Source organism: Lygodium microphyllum, chromosome 12, assembly GCF_053477565.2.
Source record: "Lygodium microphyllum isolate KBCC chromosome 12, Lygodium_microphyllum_v1.1.10, whole genome shotgun sequence".
NCBI lineage: Eukaryota > Viridiplantae > Streptophyta > Polypodiopsida > Schizaeales > Lygodiaceae > Lygodium > Lygodium microphyllum.
In genome coordinates, this window is record NC_141146.1 from 9,753,212 (window position 1) to 9,776,021 (window position 22,810).

The 22,810-nt window shown below is 43.9% G+C and overlaps 1 protein-coding gene across 2 annotated transcripts in view; it reads left to right on the top strand.

Moving 5' to 3' along the window:
* LOC148027439 (ABC transporter C family member 2-like) overlaps positions 1-22,810 on the top strand; it is a 107,956-nt gene that overhangs the window by 64,387 nt on the left and 20,759 nt on the right. For both annotated transcript variants that reach the window (XR_015692596.1, XM_087689128.1), the window contains exons 15-20: positions 4,912-5,079; positions 5,424-5,564; positions 5,672-5,872; positions 7,324-7,422; positions 7,534-7,686; positions 7,839-8,233. Coding sequence is in view for 1 of the 2 variants with exons in the window: in XM_087689128.1 (XP_087545254.1) it covers positions 4,912-5,079; positions 5,424-5,564; positions 5,672-5,872; positions 7,324-7,422; positions 7,534-7,686; positions 7,839-8,233 (1,157 nt within the window). In the remaining variant the exon portion in view is untranslated. The remainder of the gene's footprint in view (positions 1-4,911; positions 5,080-5,423; positions 5,565-5,671; positions 5,873-7,323; positions 7,423-7,533; positions 7,687-7,838; positions 8,234-22,810) is intronic.

The window sequence follows — 22,810 nt, forward strand, 5'->3', positions numbered from 1 at the left end:
GTACGACCAGCCATGGGTGCATCCAAAGGACTATCTTGCATAGTCTGCAAATACCATCTAGGTAGCTGTCTAGCATCCTGGCTGTGTGCAAGCTCTTGCTGAATTTCTGTTTCAGCATGATGCTGAATATTCCGATTAGCCAATGGCTGAATTTCTGCACTTTCCATAGGAGCAGCTTGCTGAATATTAGGTTCATTTTGTGAACCTCCAGCTGAATCACCAAAAGTAATGGGCAGCAGCCCTTCAAAAACATCACGGGCAGCCTGATATGTGTCCAAACCAGCCAAGGATAATTCTGATTTTTCATCAAAAACAACATCCCTGCTGACAAAAACCTTCTTCGTAACGGGATCATAGAGTCTGTAGCCTTTGCTCTCATTGCTATATCCCATAAAAATGCACTTAACAGCCTTGTTGTCCAATTTTCTTCTAAGTACCTGTGGAATATGGGCATAGGCAAGACACCCAAAGGTACGAAATTGACCAACAGAAGGTTTACGGCTGTTCCAAGCCTCAAATGGTGTGATGGTCTTCAAGGCTTTGGTAGGGCATCTGTTTAAAATATGGCAAGCAAACATGATTGCTTCCATCCAAAAACTATGAGGCAAGCTCTTTGCCTTCAGCATACATCTGGCCATCTCCATGAGTGACCGATTTTTCCTCTCTGCTACCCCATTCTGCTGTGGAGTATAAGCTGTAGTATACTGATGTACTATGCCCTTCTGCTGCAAAAAAAAATTCAGCATAGAGGACATGTATTCCCCCCCTCGGTCCGAACGGAGAGTCTTAATTTTGCATCCAGATTGGTTTTCAACAAGTGCACTGAAAGCCAAAAATGCATCATACACTTCTGACTTCTTTTTCAAACAGTAGACCCAGCAAAAACGTGTGAAGTCATCAATGAATGTCACAAAATAATAACAACCACCCAATGACATGGTCTGCATAGGCCCACAAACATCTAAATGCACCAACTGCAATCTGGTTGTCGCTCTGAAAGCAACATCATGAGGAAATGAGAATCAATGCATTTTTCCCAAAATGCATCCCTCGCATAAGTGCTCAGGAGGTCTCTCCAAGAGAGGTAAGCCATCCAGCATCAGAGTACGCTGCAAAAGCATCAAGCTGCCAAAGTTTACATGCCCTAAGCGAGCATGCCATAACTCCGCCTGTATCATAGCAGGAGTAAGAGTGGATGTCAAGTATGCTGACTGATCTACTGAAAGAGCATCCAACTCATATAAACCATGACACAAAGATCCTGTCAAGACCAAAGTCATGCATTCTTTTTCTCGAACCATGCAACGGTCATCATCAAAGGTGACCTGCATACCACAGCGTGCCAAAGAAGAAATAGAAAGCAAATTCTTCTTTATTCCAGGCACAAACAAAGCATCCTGCAGGCGGAGAATAGAGCCATCAATGGCTGTGAGCTGAATCTCCCCAATACCACGAACAGGGTATGATGCATTATTGGCACACTGTACCGATTTCCCAACGGGAGGTGCACTAACTGAAGCAAACAAATCTCTGCGAGATGTGATATGTCTAGAAGCACCACTGTCAAAGAACCAAGTGTCAGCATCCTCTGTAGAGCTAAGTGCTCTATCGGCCCAAGAGATGTCATAACTGTAAGTGTAAAAACAATAGTCCCTGTCCACAACAAAGGATGCGGACTCACTAGCAGTGGAAGGAGTAGTAGAAACAGACATTCCTGACTCCTCCTTCTTCTCTTTGGCAATGCGCTTTCTGCACTCAGTGATATAGTGCCCGGGCTTCTTACAATAATGACATTTTCCTTTCTTTGCTTGCGTCCCCCCTTGTGATTGATTCTGCGATATGCCTGAAGTGCCAGAACTCTGTGAGCATTTTTCACCTTGCTGTTCTTGCCTTTCTGTCTTGCCACAAAAGCCTGCTCAGAGACTATAGCATCCACACCACTATTTTTCCGTGTTTGCTCCTCCTCTAGAAGCAAGCTAACCAGCTGAATAAAAGTGAGTGGGTGCTCAGCAATCCTCATGGTGAGGTTCAATGCAGTATGAAAAGACAAGTACGAAGGAGGTAAGGAATTCAAGGTGGTGGATATCAACTGTGCATCCGAAAAATACTCATCTACATTCATGAGCTGCTCCCTCAAGTCTTGAATCTTGTTTAAGTGATCCTGCATAGAATCACCTTCATGCATCTTCAGAGTTTCCAACTCTTTTTTCAAGAAAGAGATCCGAGTCTCATTCTTTCCTGCAAACATATGCTCCAAAGTCAACCATGCATCTCGTGAAGAAGATGCCGAATGGATATGAGGTATGATGGACCGCTGAACTGCCAGAGCAATCAGCGACAAGGCCTGTGCATCACGGGTATCCCAAGCTTTTTGAGCTGCAGTTCTTGGAGGAAGTGGCTGAGGTGGAGCGGGCTGAGGTCCCCGTTGTCCACGTGCGCCATGGGGAGGAGGAGTAGCGGGAGCTACAACTCCCAGTCGAGTTTCCTCTCCACTGACATAATCCCATAAATTCTTGGCTACTAATACATTCTTCATCATGAATGACCAAAGGGAATAGTTGTTTCCGTCCAGTCTGTCTTCCTTGGATACATACGTAAAAACATCACCTCCCTGATTTGCCATGATGACAAATTTCCAAAGACAAAATGAGCAATGTCAAAGCAGTATGAACTGGAAATCTGCAAATTTTCAGAAATTGCAGCAAATAGGTTTCTGCAATTAATGTGCAAGGGCGTACTCTGTCAGAAAACTGTCTTTTAATGCACGCTTCCCAAGGTGCAAACAGTGCATTGCATCACTGTTATCTCAAAATCCCCAAAATTTTTGCCAAAATTTCTGTCAAAAACAGTCTTTCTGTGACTGTATCAGCGGTTCAAATGTAATTGTCCTCAAAATACACAAAAGCCCCAAAATTTCTGACGATCCAGTCCAGAAATTTGCATGAAATTTATCTCACACCTGTGCTGTGCTTGCCGCGTGTGAACCTCCTCGTTCAGAACTGTGTTCTGGGCTGAAATTAAAAAAATTTTGTTTAAAATTTTACCTGACGTGGAGCAAACTGGCGTGTGCTAGTCAGACAGGCGGGCGAAGAGTCACGAGCAGAGCTGACGTGGAGATTTCAAAACGGCGGGCAGTCTGGCGGCGCAGGACAGTTGTGTGGCAGGTTCGTTGACAGGCGGACTGTATGACGTGGAAGGTCCGTTGATGGGCAGACAGTGGAGCTGCGGACAGTCGCAAGGGGTTTCTAAACAGCTCATCTGAGTCTACCCTTTACGTATGTAAAGAAGGGGGATCTATGCTGATTTTATGTCTTTATGTTGATGACCTTCTGCTCACTGGAACACATGCTGATCAGATTTCAGCATTCAAACAAAATTTGCAGCAAACTTTTGACATGTTTGACTTGGGAGTTTTGCATTACTACTTGGGCATCCAGTTCATACATAATGCTCGAGGTATTGGGTTATCACAGTCAAGGTATATTGGGCAGCTTCTTGAGAAGTTTGGCTTACAGGATTGCAAGCCAGTTTGTACTCCCATGGAACCTGGACTGAAACTGTCATTACATGATGACAGTGATTTGTTTGATATACATACATATGCTCCTGCAGTTGGATGTCTTATCTATCTATGCAATACTAGGCCGGACATACAGTTTGCAGTTTCAGCTTTGAGCAGGTATATGCATCAGCCATGTATGTCACATTGGCAAGCTGTCAAGCGTGTTTTTCGCTACTTGCAGGGTACTCGTTCTCTTGGGTTGCTTTATGCCAAGGGGGGACCACTGCAGTTACATGCTTACAGTGATTCTGATTGGGCTGGTGATTATGATACACGTCACTCCACTAGTGGCAATTGTTTCTTTCTTGGCTCTTCTTGCATTTCTTGGCTTAGCAAGAAACAATCCACTGTTGCCACATCGTCATGTGAAGCTGAATACAAGGCAGCTTTCACTACCACAGTTGAATGCGTATGGCTTAGACGCTTGCTAGCTGATTTGGATGTATCTGTTACTGAGCCTACTCCATTGTTCACTGACAATCAGAGTGCCATTGTAGTGGCACGGAACCCAGTATTTCATGCTCGCACGAAACACATTGAGATTCACTATCACTTCGTCAGAGAGAGGCTACATGCAGGTGATATCAGCCTTGTCTATTGTCCTACCACCAGTAATGTGGCAGACATCTTCACCAAAGCTCTTCCTCGTGACAAATTTGAAGCATTTCGAGATGCTTTAAATTTGATATCCTTTGGTGGCGGATGATCCTTGTGCTCTTGATCACTCTTCACTCCAGGGGGGTTTGTTGGGTATTTGACTCACGCCTTACTTACGCCTACTCTCATATGGGAGTGTTGGTGATCAGTAGGACACTGGGGCACTTTGTCCTGGGGCACTTTTTACTCTCGGTAGGAGAGGTTTTACATTTGCTACTGACCTCTATGGTGTTTCATCTTCAGAGACTTTTTCTAGGATTTGGACAGAGAGCATCTGTACTTTGTGGGGAATGGGAGAGGCTGCAGAGTGGTCGTGACAGGATGAAGAGGTGGATAGGTGCTTTCTTGCAGACGTGGGATTTTGGCACCCTCTTTCACCTAGCCCCTCGCATGGTTTGGCAGGATAGCCCACCAGACTGGTTGTTCTCACCAACATTTATTTATGATATTCTCAGTTGCTCTTTTCAGGGCCTTCTTTGTACTTTGTTGTGTACCTTAGGAGGAATTTCTCCAAGTTATCATTGATAGAAATATATTTTTCTCGAAGAAAGAAAACAGTGTTTTTGAATTGTGATTCTGTAAACAGTTAATTATGTGTTTGAAATGAAGTGCCTTAGGCTAAAAATGTAGCTTTTCTGGTAGCTTGTTTCAGGTTGTTCTGAAGCACTAATACAACCACTGGATTTGTGCAGATAAATGGTTTCCTGTTAAACAGTGCTCCAGTTCTGGTGATGGTAATTGCGTTTGGGACATACACCTTGTTTGGTGGTGATCTTACTCCAGCCAAAGCTTTTACCTCTCTCTCACTTTTTGCAGTGCTGAGGTTTCCTCTTTTCATGCTTCCGAGCTTAATAACTCAGGTACTTAATGCTTCTTGCCTGACCATCCTTGTAAAGTTTGGAAGATAGGCTTTGCATTTCCAACATAAGCTTGAGCATGACTTATATTTGTTGTCCCTGGAGTTTCTTAGAAGCTGCATTCCAGATATGGATTCTTGTTCCAATGGAATGGAATTATAATTGAATGAACTTGTAGGAGCTTCTACTGTTGTTTGATCAAGCTACCAATCATCTCATGAACACGACTGCTTTTAACCATATTTTGTTTTGTTGTAGATTGTAAATTCTCGAGTTACTATGGTGATTGAAATCATGTGGCTGCTTTTAACGGTCCAAAATTTTGTGGTGCTTTTTGTTTTCTGTAGCTTGCCAATGCTCGAGTTTCTTTGCAAAGGCTGGAAGATTTTCTCCTTTCTGAGGATCGTATACTACAGCCAAATCTTCCACTTGATGACCGCCATCCTGCAATATCTATAAAAAATGGGAATTTTGTCTGGGATAGAAAGGTTTCACTTCTTTTTCAGCAAAATCTAAAGTAATTTCAGTTGAATCACATTGTAGATGGCCAGGTGACTTTCTATTTGACTCTAAGATGGTGAAAATTCTGTTCTAGGCAAAACACAATACGCTTTCAAATGTGAATTTGGAAGTGTATGTGGGAAGTTTGGTTGCCATTGTTGGAGGAACAGGAGAAGGGAAAAGCTCTCTTATCTCAGCAATGCTTGGAGAGATACCCTCAGTGGGGGATACTGAAGTTACACTTAGGGGCCGTGTTGCTTATGTTTCTCAGGTTTCTTGGATCTTTAATGGAACTGTAAGTGGAAATCCAACATATCAATTTCAAGGTCAAACACCATCAATGTTTTGTATCACACTTTTCTCCAATCACTTCTAATGTAATATCTGTGAAGTGAACACGTAGCATAACTGCTTGTATGCATAGTCGATTGTAAAGACAAGGTCCCATGACATGGATTGACTCATCAAGCAAGTGCAGGAAGACATAGGCAAGTCACTTCAAACAGATCACCTAAGCTGATAAGCATAGATCATGTTTTTCAAAGGGCTCGCTAGAAGATATAGGAAAAGAAACTGTCAAAGATGTGGCTCGTCCAAAGTCCTGGAAAAATCATGTCACAGACATGTTGCGTGTTCAGCGGAAGCTTTTTAATACCTTTCATGTAGGGCTATTGTCCAGAGTATTTCATGATCCAGCTCCTGCTATCTGAATCTGAACTATAACCGGTTAATAATGAAATAGTCTTGACAATAGCAATCCTTTCAAACAATAGTATTTTTGAGTTCCATAATGGGTTCAGCTTCCATAATAGGGTCCTGGTCAATGCATTCCTAGTATCCTTTTCATTAGTGTGTCTGATTGCCTGCAAGTGTGAACACTCTTGCATGGCTTGCAGCTCTGAAGTCATATAAGACTGCTTTGAACTTGCGCTGTTTAATCCTGCCAGTGTACAGAAGGTGCACTAGTCTCAAGTAGCTCTCTATTCTCTCATTTCAGCAAGTTATCAACATCATCTGACAATGCAAGTGTCTCTGGCGCATTCTGGAATGACATCAGAAACATGAAGTCTCCATGCTTCCCAAACGGCATTGTATCATCTAGATGCTCTATAAGGAGTGGAAATGTAGCCTTATCCTCCTCTATATCTGTCAGTTTCAGCTCAAAAACTAAGTGGACTCTTTTTTCAAGAGGTCTTCCCTATAGAAACAGTATCTGAATTGAAATTAAAGTCTAGTCTCGTCTGTCCCTTGCACCTCCTGTGTACATTGCCTTCACTGCAAGTCTGAGTTGATAACATGTCTATAGGTGACAGAAGCGACATCAGAAAAGTAGAAAAGTAATGGTTGGAATGAATGGAAGCTAGATTCTAGAGGTTTAGCCTTGCATCTGATTATGACAACATGTTTTTCCGTACGGACTCAAATGAATGTTCTGCATTTGTCAAATATTTTGCCATATCATTCTGGTCACACTGAGAGAAGATTGGTTGCTACCAAGAGGAGATTGAGCTTTTAACGATGCTGTACTTTCCACTTTTCTGAGATAAATCAATATTTCTTCCTGTTGTTCAGATCTCCTGACCATCTAACAACGTCTGGAACCTAAAACTCTGCCTTTTGTGATAGATGCAAGCAAGTGACAAGCTCTGTTTTCTGAATGATGCATTGTTTGGACTGTAAACAAAAGGATTCTTGTTATCTCTTTATGTTGCATATTCAGCACATATTCAAGACTTGGGTTTACAGGTACGTGAAAACATTCTGTTTGGTTCCTCCTATGATCCTGTGCGGTACCAACGAGCTATTCATGTGAGCTGTTTGGCTCATGATCTGCAGCTGCTGCCAGTAAGTATTTCTACAAACACATTTTAAATGAAATAAAACTGTGAAGGAAAAAACGAGTTTTAGCACAAGTGTGTGACTTGGAAGTTGGAATCCTGGTCATTGCCTTTTAAGGGTGGTGATCTTGCAGAAATAGGAGAACGGGGAGTCAATATAAGTGGTGGACAAAAGCAACGAATCTCTATTGCACGGGCTGTTTATGCAGATGCAGATGTGTACATTTTTGATGACCCTTTAAGTGCTCTCGATGCACATGTTGCTCGCCAGGTATTTATGTTTCTTATTTTGGTGTTGTGCTTACATCCAAAGCCCAAAAACCATATTGATGAAGCCTTGTTTCCCTTTATACAGCATCTCGAAGGACTGGAATTAAGTCTGTTTTTATTGCTCATCATTCACACATTATGCTTCTTTCTCAGGTGTTTGAGTTGTGTGTCCATGAAGAACTTGGCAACAAAACAAGAGTCCTTGTAACCAATCAGCTGCAATTTTTGTCACGAGTTGATACTATTGTACTTGTTCATGAAGGCAAAATAAAAGAGCAAGGCACATATGAGGAGATGATAACAACAGGTCAACTGTTCAAGCAGCTTATGGAGAATGCTGGAAAGATGGAAGAAAGTACTGGCATGAATAACATTGACACCAGAAAGTCATTGGATTCCCTCAGCACAATTTCTACTACAAGCGAAGAGACACACGAAAGTATTAAACCCTTCAAAGAGAATTCCATGAGAAGGAAAGGTGGAAAGTCTGTGCTCATTAAGCAAGAGGAACGTGAGACAGGGATCATCAACTGGAGTGTCTTGCAAAGGTCTTTGCATACACATGAGATATTATCTTTTACATCTCCCAATGTTTATATTTGGATTTTGACTTTTCAACTTTAAAACAAACTTCTTTTATGTGATCCACAAATGTTTTTCTTAACAATGGTATGATCTGTACCTTATCCTATGGGTTCTAGGACTGTGTATAGTTCTTGGCTCTTACACCACTAAGCCACTTCATGCTCAGGCTGTTATGAGGAGCTCATGCACTGCAAGGGGGTTGTTAGTGGGGGATGATAGATCTGAAGTTCCCTGCATTCTTTTCTTTCCTCTGCCACATAGAAGAGGGTGAATGGGATTGCCTAAATTCATTGGCCTTCTGCTACTTCATGCTCAGGGGGTCCTAGAGAGCGTTCATTGGCTGTCTGAAAAGGGCCAGATCTGTTTTCTTTATAAGAACTCATTGTAGTTCAATTTCCTGTGCTTTATCTGCTGCATGAACAAGAAACATGGTTGCACACTGAGGATGTACTTGCATCCATGACGTTGTGTTCTATCTTTTATCTGCTGCATCAGCAAGACACAGGGTCCCACACTGAGACAGTTCTTGCACTCATGACCTTGTGGGTAGTTGTGCTTGTGCATATGAATATTACGCTACTGCATAAGTGTAGTTGGACATATCTTTTATATGCACAGTTGGGTCAGTGTTCAGTTGGCTCCACTTCTGGGCTGCAAGAAGCAAACTCAAATATTGTGGCTGTGGCAGTGTCACAAAACAGAGAGTTTTTATTTCTGATCTTATCCCATAATTAAAACAAGTATGCATCCATAACATCCACCAAATCAGTACATTTTATTCCATGCACCAGCACAGTAAAAGTTCAATGAATCTATGTTAGAATAAATGATTTTACAGCCTTTATTTGGAAAGAAACATTGTACCCCCTCAAGATTTTACTAATCAAAGCAAGACCATAGGAGCAAAGTATGTTTTTCCCTTTAGGTTTGACTAATTATAGCAATATCATAGGAGCAAAGGGTTGCATAACATGTAAGCTGGGAAGGCTTCTAGGCCAACAAGTGTAGGAGCCACCAGTGTGAGAAAGATGGTACCTTACATGTTAGCCTTGTAGAGAAAATGGCAGCTTTGAAAGCCAATTGATTTTTGCTAGTTTTATCTAGTACAAATTTGAGTTTTGAAACCCTAATTTCTGCGTACTCCAAGCAGTAAGCTGATTTTCTTCTTTAGTGCTTGGACTAGATCAAGGTAAGTAGAAAGTATTTCTTGGATGAGAAATATATAGGAGAGTACAAAGCATGTGCTTAAAATTTCAGCACGAGAGCTTATTAGAAATGAAGAGAGAGACTTTTAATATACAAATGCGGGCCTTGGGTGCTCAAAAATGAAAAGTAGAGCTTACAAATGACAAGTGTTGTTGAGTTAAAAATGATTAGCTTCACTTAAAACAATCCCAAAACATGCTTAATTAAGGAAGAAACCTTTTTTATTTAAAAAGAAACGTGTTCCTAGAGAGTGTTTGTATCCCATAAGCACAAACCCACTTGGGAGGGCCTAAACTTTCTATAAATAGGTATGCTGCCCTCCATTCAGCTCTAATCTTGTTTTTGCAAGTTTCAGGTGTTTTCGGCTTGTTGCTAACACTCTGTTCGCGGAGGACATCACAGTGTAAGCTGTCTATTGCAATCTTCACTCATCTGGCGCTTATTTCCAGCCCTCCATTATCAGTTTGTTGTTGCTTTCAGCCAGATGAATGTTTTTGTCCATCATTCAGTTGTCGTACAGTCTGCCATGTTAGCATACTACTGTGTTTGCAGGCTCTAGCTGCCTCCGTGCAAATTTTCTCTCTCCTGCAGCTTGCGTTTGCTATTCTCTTGCAGCTTGCGTTCACTTTTTTCTCTCTCCTCACGTGTGTTTTTAGTCTTTCTCTCTCTTGCATTGTCGTTTGCATCAAATCCAGCCTTCCTAGCTTGTGTTCGCTGGTATTTGATATTCGGAGGCTGCCTTGTTGTGATTCAGGATTCGTTCAAAGTACGACATACTCTCCAGCTCATTACCCCTGCCTTGATCCTTGAGATATAGGAGTTCAAGGTACAATATTCATTCACTGTATAGTATATTTGTTGCATGAGCATTGTATATTGAATAGTTATATCACTTCATTCATTCTTTGTGTTCATTGTCTCTGAATTACCCTAACCCTAATAGTATTCTTCTATTAGTTTGTGCTTTGTCGTATGGTGTTATTTGTGTTTCTATGTTAGGGTATTTTTCTTCACAAGTGTAATGACACTTTTCTCTTCAAAATGATACGTCTTATTCTAGATGCTACGTGACTTTTATAGAGAAAAAAGCTTATAGACCTTCTACTCTAGAAATCTCTTAAATGATTAAGAATTTGAGATGACTGTTGAAGAGAAAATTGTTCATTGCAAAATTCAAGAGTCTTTGATGTGAACATAATTTTTATTTGAGTAACGTCTAAAAATAGTAATCACCTGAATTTTAAGAGTCACCAAGTTTAGATTTTGGAGAGCTTTATAATATAGGTTTGCTAGTTCATTGTTTATTTCTTTGATCATGAGCATCTGGTTTAGATTCTAGAGAGCTTCATAATATAGTTTATTAGTTTATGGTTTATTTCTTTGATCATGAGCAATGCTCTGGTTTCACTTTCTACTATGACTCATTATATGAGCTTTTGGTCAATGTGACTACTCAAGTGTAAAAAGTCTTAGTCATCTGAGCTTTTTGGTCAATTTGACCACTTGACTAAACTAATAATTTTTCTTGGCTATCTTGTCAATGACAACCCAAGTATAAATTCTTGAATAAAAAGATAAATATCTAATCATATTTCAAAATACTCAAATAATACAAATTGCCTTTCAAAGTGTACGAGGATCAAATTAATTTGAATAATTCAACCAATATGTCTTTGTAACAATTGATATACAAAAGATTAGTTACATTCTTTCCTCTTGAAATCCGTTTTGTCCCCAAGACGTTACTTGAAGTATTTCTAGTCTTACAACTTTTTCATAAGGTGCAAGTAGTTCTAGATAGTCTTTAAAATACTCTTTTGGAATCCATTTAGAATCTAAATGAGAGCAAAATTTAAATTTCAAAAGAAACTTTCTCGAAATATTTTTTTGCATTTCTTGATTATGTGAAAGACTATTTGCTTTGATTGAAGTATCTCTTCTTGTTCATCTACTTCAGTTGGATCCTCTATAACAAGTTCCAATGGTGGAGGTTCTTTTTAAGGCTTCAGTAGATAGATATAAAAAGCAGTGTTAATTGCTCTGGAAGTTCTAACTTGTGATAAACATCATAATCTTTTCAGTGACTTGGTATGACCTATAATTTCTTGCTACGAGCTTAGTGACTTGGGATGAAGGCTTGTTAGAGCTTTTTTTGTGCAAGTAAAATGTGGTTGATTATATTACTAAAAAAAATTGATTACAACGGAGTGCTCATGCTCAATAGACTAGCTAGAGCTGATGGAAGTCATAAGTACATCATGTATACAAGCCTCTCAAGGTGGTTTGGAAGGGATGGGGGTAAAAAGCCATGGAGGAGGGGTGTATCGCCATCTCGGGCTGCTTGCCTGCATCACAAAAAACAGGTCCTGGCCGCCCCAAGTGTGCGTGAAATGACATCAGAGCTTGTGACGAGCCTTGGACTCGCCTTGCACCTGATCCCATCGGCCGCGGAGGGAGTGGATTATAGAGGCCCAGAGCTCTGCTAAGGTCGCCCGTACTGAAAGTCTCTCTTCGCCAAAAACCACCTGACACTGCGCCTTCCAGATATGCCAACTAGTAAGACTCCCTATGATCTCCCATACCTCAAAGCGGTCTGCTGTGGGCTTCAGTACCTGGCGGATGGGTAGAGCCTCTAAACTGACCACTGCACATGACCCTGTCTCGATAATGAATATCATGTCTTCCATCCCGGCCTCATACAGAAGGTGACGGCCTTGACTGATCGCCTACGAGCAAAAAGCTCCCCATGAGATACATCCAAGGTTCGGTGTTATATGGTGAAGGATGCAACATGCTCCTCTCCACACGAGTTGCGCCGCCTCACACGACCAAAGGCAGTGCTTTGGGGTTTCCAGAGACTGTTGTGTGCAGCGCTTGCAACCTCCCTCTTGCATTTGGGCAAGCTAGCTTCCCATCGCTAAGCCACATGCGCCACCAGCCATAAAAAATACAATATCCTCCTTGGCCTCCATGAATCCCATAGGCGGCGCCAGAAGGTCCATCGAAAAGGCTTCGTGATGCTATGCTCCGCCCAACACTTGCTACGTGACAGCGCCCAATCCATATCCTCCTGCATCAGTACGTGTCTGCCAATCCTGGAGGCTGGCGGTGTACTCCAGGAACCTCGGTGGCTTCTTGGCGACCGCAGTGCCATTCTCTCGGATCCCACTCTAGCTCATCAAGTGGTCTGCTCTCCCAGATCTAGAGGCGCCACTCTCGGAGCTCTTGCCAAAAGACAAAAGGGTCGAGCCGCCATGTCTTCCCCTAAAGGCCAATCACCCAGATTCTCTTCCATGGAGGACAGCTATCCCCTCATCCTGTTGCCCTCTGTCAAGAGCAAGATGCCCCCCCTCCTGTACGGTCAAGAAGGTCCCAGGTGGAGCACCGCCCACTCTACTTGCCACCTGTAGGGGGATGTCTGTTGGTGAATACCTAGCGGCCCATACCTCCTCGGGCTCTATCGGCTCTTGTATCGGGGGAGCAAGCCACTCCTGAGGTATTGCTGCGTCTATCTTGTATACTCTGAGTCTAACAACTCAGTCTCCTCTCTCATTGGAAGTTGGAGGCCGCGTAATCTGCTCACACATGACTTGAGGAAGTGAGATATCGCCTCTACAAAGAGTAGGAACAGGCACGTGGCCAGGGGACAACCCTGCCGGACCGATCTCTCCAGTCGAAACTCCTCCTCTCGCCTACCACCTATGAGAACCGTGCTGGTGGTTGATCTCTAAAGTGCAGAGACCCTGCGGATCCAAGCTTGGGGGAAACCCAACCTCACCATGGTGCCCTCTAGGAAATCCCAGTCCAGCTTGTCATAAGCTTTTTTGAAATCCAAGAGTAGTATGGCCAGTCCCTGCCCATTGTATTGAGTCCACTCTGTCGCCTCAAAGAAGGTGAATACATTGTCTAGGATGCTCCTATCCTGGACAAATCCTGTCTGTGTCTCATGGATGATGTTTGGAGCACGAGGCGTAGTCGCCTACCAATCATCTTTGCCAGTGTCTTATAGGCCATTGACAATAAGGTGATCGGTCTTCATTGGAAAACATTGACAATAAGGTGATCGGTCTTCATTGGAAAAGCTCCAACCAGTCTCCCCCTTTGGGGAAAAGACTAATAAGGCCTGCCGAAAGGCTCCCTGGCATCTGTCCTGAGGTAAAAATCTCCTGGAAGGCCATTAGTAGGGGTCCTTCACCACTTCCTAGTAGGTAGTAAAGAAGGCCTTAGAGAGACCATCCTCTCCCGGTCATTTTTGCCCGTCCTGTGTATGGAAAGCCTCCTCTAGTTCCTTCTGTGTGAAGGGGACTAGGAGGTAGCGTCCCATCTCCTCTGTGATGAGGGACGGTATGTCATCCCAGACCTGCTTTGCTGTTCTCTAGCTGAGGCTGTCTCCTGCTGGAAAAGGCGTCTGTAGTAGTCAGTGGCAATCTCCATCATCTCGTCTGGGCTAGAACGAGTCCTCCCATACTGATCTCGAAGGTTGCGTATCTGCTCTCCTGAGGTGTAAGGCTGGTGCATCTGGAAAAACTCCCTGTACATCGTGTCCCCCTTCTGCGCCCAGAAAGCTGCTGAGGTGTGGAAAGAGAACTCTGAGCGCCTGTCCTCTAGGCCAACAATGGCTGCTTGCACGCGCACCTCCTGTGCGTGGAGGGTGGGATCCCCTGGTGCCTTTGGTAATAATCTCTATGTGGCTGCAAGGTCCCGCTGGAGTGCTCTCTTCTCCTCCCAGCTCTAGTGCTTGGCCTGTATGGTTGCCTCTTGGCAGATTTTACTCGACTCAGCTAGGACCTCTGCAACCTCCTTTGCGATCTGGTCCCTCCTGCCCCACTCCCTAGTCCAAAGCTGCTCTATCTGTGACGTCACCTCCTTTCTCGTATAGATCGAGTTAGGGATCTGACAGGATTGTGTGTCTAGGGCAGATGCTGGGGAATCTAGTGTTAGGAGAACCGGGCAATGATTGGACAAGTGGTGTCCGCCAACTACTCAATCTGGCCTCCACGAGAGACTCCCCACTCTTCCACATAAAACCTGTCCAATTGCTCCAGCAGGACTCCACCTAGCCGCCTGTATCCCCAAGAGAAGTCCAACAACCTCTCCCTCCTGTGGAAGGCCGGGTCTCCAGGCATCGCGTGCTCCTACTGCCAATAGAAATACCTCCTATGCCTCTAGCTCCTCCCTGGCCATACCCTGGCGGTTTCTCTCTCTGCCTTGCTGGTCCTTCAAAGCCTCCAGGTTGTTGAAGTCTTTTTCAACGATCCAGGAGTCCACCTCTGGGAGTCCATCCGCAATCTCCACCCAGAACCTGCTGCGTGTCCTAACCTCCATAGGGGCATAGACATTGAGGATTCCAAGGCACAAGTCCCCAATATCCAATCTGATCCATAGAACCCTCCTTGCCACTATCGTCCTGTGGTCTCGTACACAGGCGATGAGACTCTGGCCAATAGAGGTGCATACGTCTCCACTCTTGCCGTGGGCATCTATGGCGTGTTCCTAGTAAGTGTGTGAGCTGCCCGGGAGTACCTTCCCTACCTGGTGGGCTTGGGAGGGAGTGAGCTTGTGCTCCTGTAGAAGTAAAATGTCGATCCGTCCGGCAAGGGCAGGCTGCAACTCCTGCCGAATAATCAACTTATTGGAACCACGTGTCCCACTGTAGTTGGGACTATTCACATTCCAGGATGCAAGGTGTAAGCTCATTGGGAAACTTATGACTGACTAAATAGACATCTGTTCGGTGTGGAGGCTGCTAATGAGGAGGAGAAACTATGGGCATGCAAGTACGCTTTGCTGCAGGTTTGGACGGCGAACTCCAGTCCCCCATGGTGGCTCTCGGCTGGACCATAGGGGTGATAGATGCTCCAGGTGGTACTATCAATGCATCAATTAGTCATGTTGCGAGTTGTGACTCTGTACACTGGTAGAAACAGGCTGCCTGTGCCAGGGGCCACTCGATCACATCCCTCGGAGCTCTCCACTGTGAAGGGGCTCGAAAGATAATGCTCAAGTGTGGGGTCTCGGTACCAACCCACCAGTTAATGTCCATCGTGCAACCAGGCCACTACTATGCAAACAGTGCTAGTCCTTCTCCCATCCACCGGGAGATGTGGTCCGCCACCTGACTCTTCAACTCCTTCTCTATCTGTGTCGTCATTCAATCCCCTGAGTGAGAGGACTGAAGGAAAAAAGCATAGTTTGGTCCATCCGATGGTGCTAGCAGATGGACCTTGCTCTCTTGACTTGCGAACCATGAAGATCCCCACCTCTAGAGGTAGTGGAAACTCTCCGTGCTCCGTAACTCTCAGGTAGGACCATGGGCCACTGCGGAAGAACTCCTGTGGTAATAGTTGTGTCTGTCTTGGAAAAGTGTGACGAGCGGTAGGGGCAGATGAGCTGGTGGCTGTGTGGGAGGGGGAAAACTGCTGGTGCGAGGAGGATATAAGCGTGTGTGGCTCATTACCTTCTGTGTAAGGAGGGCGGGTGGGCTTGGGGGGGATCACTTGAAACGGGTGCGGATCAGGGGGGTGGTCGGCAGGGGAGGTGGTGGGGGGACGAGGGTCGAGGGATGGTGGGATGGTCGGAGATATGTGGTAGGGGTTGGTGGCCCTGGAAGGGAGGGGTTGTGGGGTAGAGTCAATGGGGGAAGCCTGGGAAGTGGGGGGGAGTGGATGTCGGGGCTGTGGGATCTCAGGTGAGGTAGTCTGTGGCGGGGGTGGTGGCTGTGGAGGATTGCGGTCCTGTCGGGTGGGGCGGGCTGCGGAGTGCTCTGCCGAGGGGCCATCGCTCGCCCTTCTGCTTCCTATTGTCGAGGTTGCATTTGAGGAGCTGGCTACGGCTCCCCCTGCCGTCTCTCTCTCTATCGTCTTTAGACCTGTGTGAAGCCGTCAGTGTCTACCTACGGGCCTGTCGGCGGAGCCACCTTGGCTCCAAAACGCGTACAATCTACTGCCTGGTGCCCAAAGTCGTAGCAACACAGACAATGCCTTGGTTGCCCAGTCACAATGACCTGCTGCCTAAAGGAGTGACCTCTTGCCTCAATCTCCACGAACTTTGATATACTCTTTGTGTCTTTTACGGCCACTCGTATCTTTGGGACTCCTGCAGCTGTCAATGCATCCGTGAAGAAGGCAGGAAGAACTGTGCTGAAGAGCCGTTCAAAGTCCTCAACTAACTGGCGGTACTCTACTACCAGTCTGGGGAAAAGTAAGGTGACTGGGTGTCTGAGAAATCTGTTGTGGAGTGCAAATATCTCCACTGTGAAGCCGCTATACCAGGGAACCATGTAGATGACCCCCTTTGTGGAGTCATAGGGCGAGCTCTCCACTAACTCACGAGCTGCATCTGTAGAGGTGAGTCGAACCATGAAGATCCCTTGGTCCATGAGGACTGCCTCCACGATCTGTGGTGTGCCAATGCGTAACGTGGAGTGGAGCCAATCCCACAGCTGGGACCTCGATGGGGAGTGTCCAACGACCTGACCGAAGATTGCAATTTCTTTCAACTCAAGCTCTGTGGCACAGATGGCTAAGAGCTATTCCTTAGAGAGGATGATGCGCAAGGTGTTTGACTGGGGGGCACTCGCAGAATGCGCCGGTGTCCTTATTGGGAATCTACCTATCACGTTGCTGTGCTACTGGGGGGGAGGGGAGTTGGTGCAGGGGGAGGGAGCAACTGGAGGTGGGGGGGAGTCGATGGTGAGGAGGGGGGGAGGAAAAATTTGATGTTTTCAAAAAGGTGGTGTGACCGCCTGGCCAGGCCTCAAGGCGGAAGAGGTGGGGGAGCGCACGGGGAGGGGGGGGGGGATGGGGGAACATGTGGGGGATTGGTAAGGGAAAAGGCAGGGGGGGGGGGGAGGGAAACGGGGGTAGCGGACGGCCAGGGGAGAAGGGCGGGCCCCGTCCGCCCCACCTAGGGCAGGTGGCGGGGAGGATATAGGGCGGGCATGATTCGGGGCGTGCGGGGGTTGGGGGGGTGCAGGGTGGATAGGCAGCCGCAGGGCCGGGGGAGGGGGGAGGATTGTTGAGCGGAAGGCAGGGTAGGCGGTCTCAGGGCGGGGAGGGCGGGGAGGATTGTCGACACGATGGCGGGAGTTGTTGGAGATGCGACGCGATGGCGGGCGGCATGTGAGAGAGACAGGGGGCCAGTCAACGAGGAGGGGGGGGGGGGGTTCCATGGGTTGCGATGGCAAGGGCGAGAGCAGCGGCGTGTCAGTCGGGAGCGATAGGTTTGTTGTATGACAAATCTTATTAGAGCTTCTTACATGAGCTTTGTCAAATTTTAGCCACACCCAATCTCCTTATAAAATCAAATGCCTTTGATACTCATTTGTTGATTTCTTTTGTTTTTCTTGAGATTTTTGGATAGCTCATTTGACTTGGACAAAAGCTATATCCATAGCATGCATGAACTCATTGGCATGAAATATCTTTTCCTTTGTTTTAAGAATAGGTAGTAAAAGTGGTTTTCCGTATATGATCTCGAATGATACTTTACTTATAGAAGTATAAATTGTGTTGTTATAGACATATTCTACCAAAGGTAAATACTTCTCCCATTGTTGGTTGGTTTCATGGCAATAGCACTCCAACATATCCAATATTGTGGATTAGCTATCTCATACTTTAACCATAAGAAGATTGGATCCAAATTCTCAAAAAGAGCCCGCCAAAAGAGACTAGTGGTTTGAGGATCTCTATCACTAGGATGGATGGTGGTAACGTATGATACTTCCAAGATTTGTTGAATAAATATTCTAGCCATTTATTGAGACTTGATAGTCTTCTTGACGAGAATAAAATTGCCTTGCTTGTTAAACTAGTCAATAATAGTCCGTATGCTATCATTGCCATTTGTTGATTTTGGTAAGTCAAAAATAAAATTTATAGCAATGCTTTCCCAAGGTTAGCTTGGAATTGGTAATGGTTGTAAAAGCCTTGCAGGCTTGCACAGAAGATATTCTTAGATAAATAGTTTAATGTCTCATCAAAGACTTGGCCTAAAGAAAATACATTTCAAGTGCCTTGGTCGCAAGGTAGCTGTGAAAAGTTTCACTCTTAAAATGTTTCACGTTGCATTTTACTCTGGGAGTTTTGTGTTTTAGTGAAATGTTTCAGGCATTTTAGCTGTTTCGTGTTTTAGTGTCAGCGAAATGCATTTTGCGGTTACCATGTTTGATTGTGGCCAAAATACCATGATGACCCATGTAAGAAGCAACATGATATTCTTCTATGACTTAAGACTTAAAATCTTTAGTAACGCACAACTTATTCTCCATCAAAAGAAATCCATCCTTGATAACATAAGAGTTTACCCTTTTACCAAGTTGTAAACTCTCTAAATGATTTCAAAGTCTTCGTTACAAGCGTACATGTTGTTTGTACTGGTTAAATGTGTATAATGAATCATGGACATTGTTTGAATCCGAGGTCTTCTTGATAGGTATCAGCTACCTTGTTTTGCTTCCCAGGAATATGTAATATCTGAAATTTAAATTGAGCTAAATAATTGGCCCATCAAAATGCTTCTCATAATTGTTTGGTTGATTGAGAAAATGTATCAGATTGTCATGGTCCGTATTAATGAGAAATTCTTTACCTAAAAGATAGTGTCTCCAATTTTTTAAAAGTCGAATGATGGCCACAAACTCCTTTTCATAGTAGTAGTATTCTTTTTTGCATTTTGTAACCATCTACTTGCATAAGCCATGTATGTTCTTGGTTTAGGACTACACCAACACAATCTCTTGAAGCATCACATTCCATAAAGAAAGAATTTGACAAATTAGAAATAATCAATACATATCCTTTGCTGATATAGGACTTCAAAGCTTTAAAAGCTTCCTTCTCTAGTTTGGTCCATCGGAATGCCATTGCTTGCTTAGTCAAATCATGCAATGGACCAACCACTGCAAACCATTTAATAAATTTATTGTAATAAGAATACAATCCCAAGGATCATCGAACTTCATGAACACTAGTAAATTTTGGCCATTCTACAATAACCTTGATTTTTTTGGATCCATTCGAATCCCATATTTAAATACAATATAGCCCAAGTAATGAATTTTTTCGTAAAGAAATTCACTCTTTTTGCCATTTACGTAAAGTTTGTGTATATTGAATTTTTGAAATACTATTTTTAAGTGTTGCTTGTGCTCTTCTTTATCTTTTGTATGAACCAAAATATCATCAAAGAAAAGTACTTGTAAACTTTTGGTATGCTCTAAAGATCTCTAAAGATTCTTTCCATCATTCTATTAAAGGTTGTAGGAGTGTGGTAGCACAAGAAACTCATATAAACCAAAATTTATCGTGAATACTTTTTTATGAATATGTTGAGGAGCAATCCTTATTTGATGGTAGTTACTCTTTAAGTCAATCCGATTGAATACTTTGAATCCATCTAGCCTATCCAAGATATCGTCAATTCTTAGAATGGAAAATCTATTCCGAATTGTAATTTACTTGAGGGCCTTGTAGCCTGCATACATGCACCAAGATCCATCTTTCTTTTGCACTAAGAGGGCCGGAGAGAAAAAAGATGAGGAACTAGGTCTTATTAAACCCTTTGCCAAGAGCTCATTTACTTGCTTTATAATCTCCTCTTGATGTGTTGGACTCACATGATAGGGTGGCGTATTTGGAGGCGAGCTCCTAGGAATGAGGTCAATGTGATGATCTTCTGGGCTCTCTGGTGGTAACTTGTTAGGTAAAGTGTTTGCAAAACAATCTTTATATTCCTTTAAGAAATTCATTCACTCCTCATTTATATATGAGATGGGACTCTTCAATTCTAGACTCTTTGTTAGAATCTTTGACAAACATCAAGAACGAGGAGATAGAAATTTTCATTACTTTACAAATTTGTGTTGGATTTGACACACGCCTCACGCTCACAGAGGAGTGTTAGTTGTTGACAAACATGGATCTTGAATACAGTTTAGCTATGGAGGCTTGAACTCGTAAGCAGAGACATGAATACTAATGACTAGACACAGACTTTCACTCAAGTGAAATAAGTTCCACGATAGATTAGCTTGGACTCATAAACACAATCTTGAGTAGATAGAGTTACAGACTCTAAGTACAAAGTACAATAGCATTCCATTAAAAAGTGAACCAAGTACATGCTTTTATAGCTTTCCAGCTTCTCCACTATCTTCACTGTGCACTGAGCTCACCATGGCTCTGATATCATGTTGACAAAAATGGGACTTGAACACAGTTTAGCTATGGAGGCTTAAACTCCTAAGCAAGAGACACGAAGACTAATGACTAGATACAGACTTTCACTCAAGTGAATTAGGTTCCAAGATAGATTAGCTTGGACTCATAAACGCAATCTTGAGTAGATAGAGTTATAGACTCTAAGTACAAAGTACAATAGCATTGCATTAAAAAGTGAACCAAGTACATGCTTTTATAGCTTTCCAGTTTCTCCACTATCCTCACTGTGCATACGGGATTCAGGACATCTCTTCTTGGAGTATACATCATTTGTTATTTCTCAACATTAGTGATCTTCAGTAGGACAACGGGACACTTTTTACTCTTCGTACGAGAGGTTTTTTCCACCAGATTTATTCCCTTTATTTTATGTGCCTATGTTATACAGTTTTGAGTGCTTATTATGTTTCACACACTTCTAGTGTGAACACCCTCTTACAACCCTAAGGTTTAAGGGTTGTGTGTTGTACTTGCACCTTACACTTCAGATTATTGCATTGGGTGTTGTGCTCTCATACTCTACACTGTCTACTCCACTCTCAATCTCTTCCTGCTCTCACATTTGGTATCAACTTGAGAGCCTTCATCTCCGGCTCCTCTACCGTTGTTAGAAGCTCCACCATCTCCAACAGAACCACCAAAAGGCGGGGGTGCTGTAGTGTCTCTTACATTTGCCAATCTGCCCTGCCAGGCCTACTGTCCGTTCTCTGCAGCAAATGCCTCCCTTTGTTCTGCGCCGCCTAGTCAGCCTAGTGCTGCCCAGTCAGCCAATGCCCATTTGTTGATGCTGTCCTTGTGCCGCCCCTTGTGCCCAGACGTCACCTGAGACCTGCCCGCCAGCTGCGACCTGTCCGCTTGCCACCAGCACAGTCGCCCCAGCTTGAAGCGTCTTGCTCTTGGTGCACGCCTACCCACTAGTCGCCACCTGGCCTAGTCCGCCAGTTAGCTCCCCAGCACGCCACCTGCACAGGCCGCCATCCTGCCTCTAGCTCGACCTCCATCTGCATCCGCTAGTCCAGCAGCTCAAAAATCGAGGTACAAGTTTTTTTAAAAATAAATTTTTAATTTAGATTCACTTCTAGGGAAGGGACTTTTTACCCGGGCAGGCAATCTCAAATTCAGCACGTGTTTGGGACACAACTACAACAGAGATTTTGTGCATTTTGGGCCAAACATTTAGGGCTTTTGCAGTTAGCTCACTGATTGACACATGTACATCTATGATAGTCTGAACAGAATGATTTTAAGCATTTTGGGACAAGATATTTTGCGGCTTTTGCATCTACAGTGCTGCCAAGAATTTAGTGCACCTTGGACTGTATGCATTTCAGACAGTTTTGACAAAGTGTGGTTCAATTTGCTAATTACAGCAAGGTACTTGTTGTAATTTTTGGAAATTCTGAGATTTCTAGGTTGGTCCAGCTAGAGACATTGCTCTTCTCTTTGATCAACATTTTTTATCATGGCAAATCAAGCAGGTGATGTATTTACTTACGCATCCAAGGAGGATAGATTGGATGGTAATAACTATTCACTTTGGTCCTTCATCATGAAGAATGTGTTGATTGCGAAGAATCTTTGGGATTATGTTAGTGGTGAAGAAGTTAGGCCTAGAGTTGTGGCTTTTGCTACTTCTTCTCTAGGAGGACGTGGGCAACGAGCAACTTAGCCTTTTCAACTTGCTCCAACTCAGCCACTTCCCCAGAGATCAGCAGTACAAAAGGCATGGGATATACGGGATGCACAAGCTTTGTCGCTGATTGCATTGGCAGTTCAATGGTCTATTATCCTTCACATTCGGTTTGTAGCTTCTTCATGAGAAGCTTGGTTGACCTTGGAGCAGATGTTTGCTGGAAAGAAAGAGACTTACATCTCTGTCTTGAAGAAAGAGCTTCAGATAGTGAAGATGGATGAGGGTGATTGTCATGAGAACATGTATTTTTGAAACCTCACTTAACATGTGGATTAAGTTTTAATCACATGGTTAAGTAAATGTTACACATGTGAGGTGTAACTAGGGTTAGAGTAAATTTACGAGCCCAAGACCCAAGGAAATCACGGGATGTCAAATGCAAAAGTTGCTATAAGTTATGCCGTACAAGTACTTGGTGG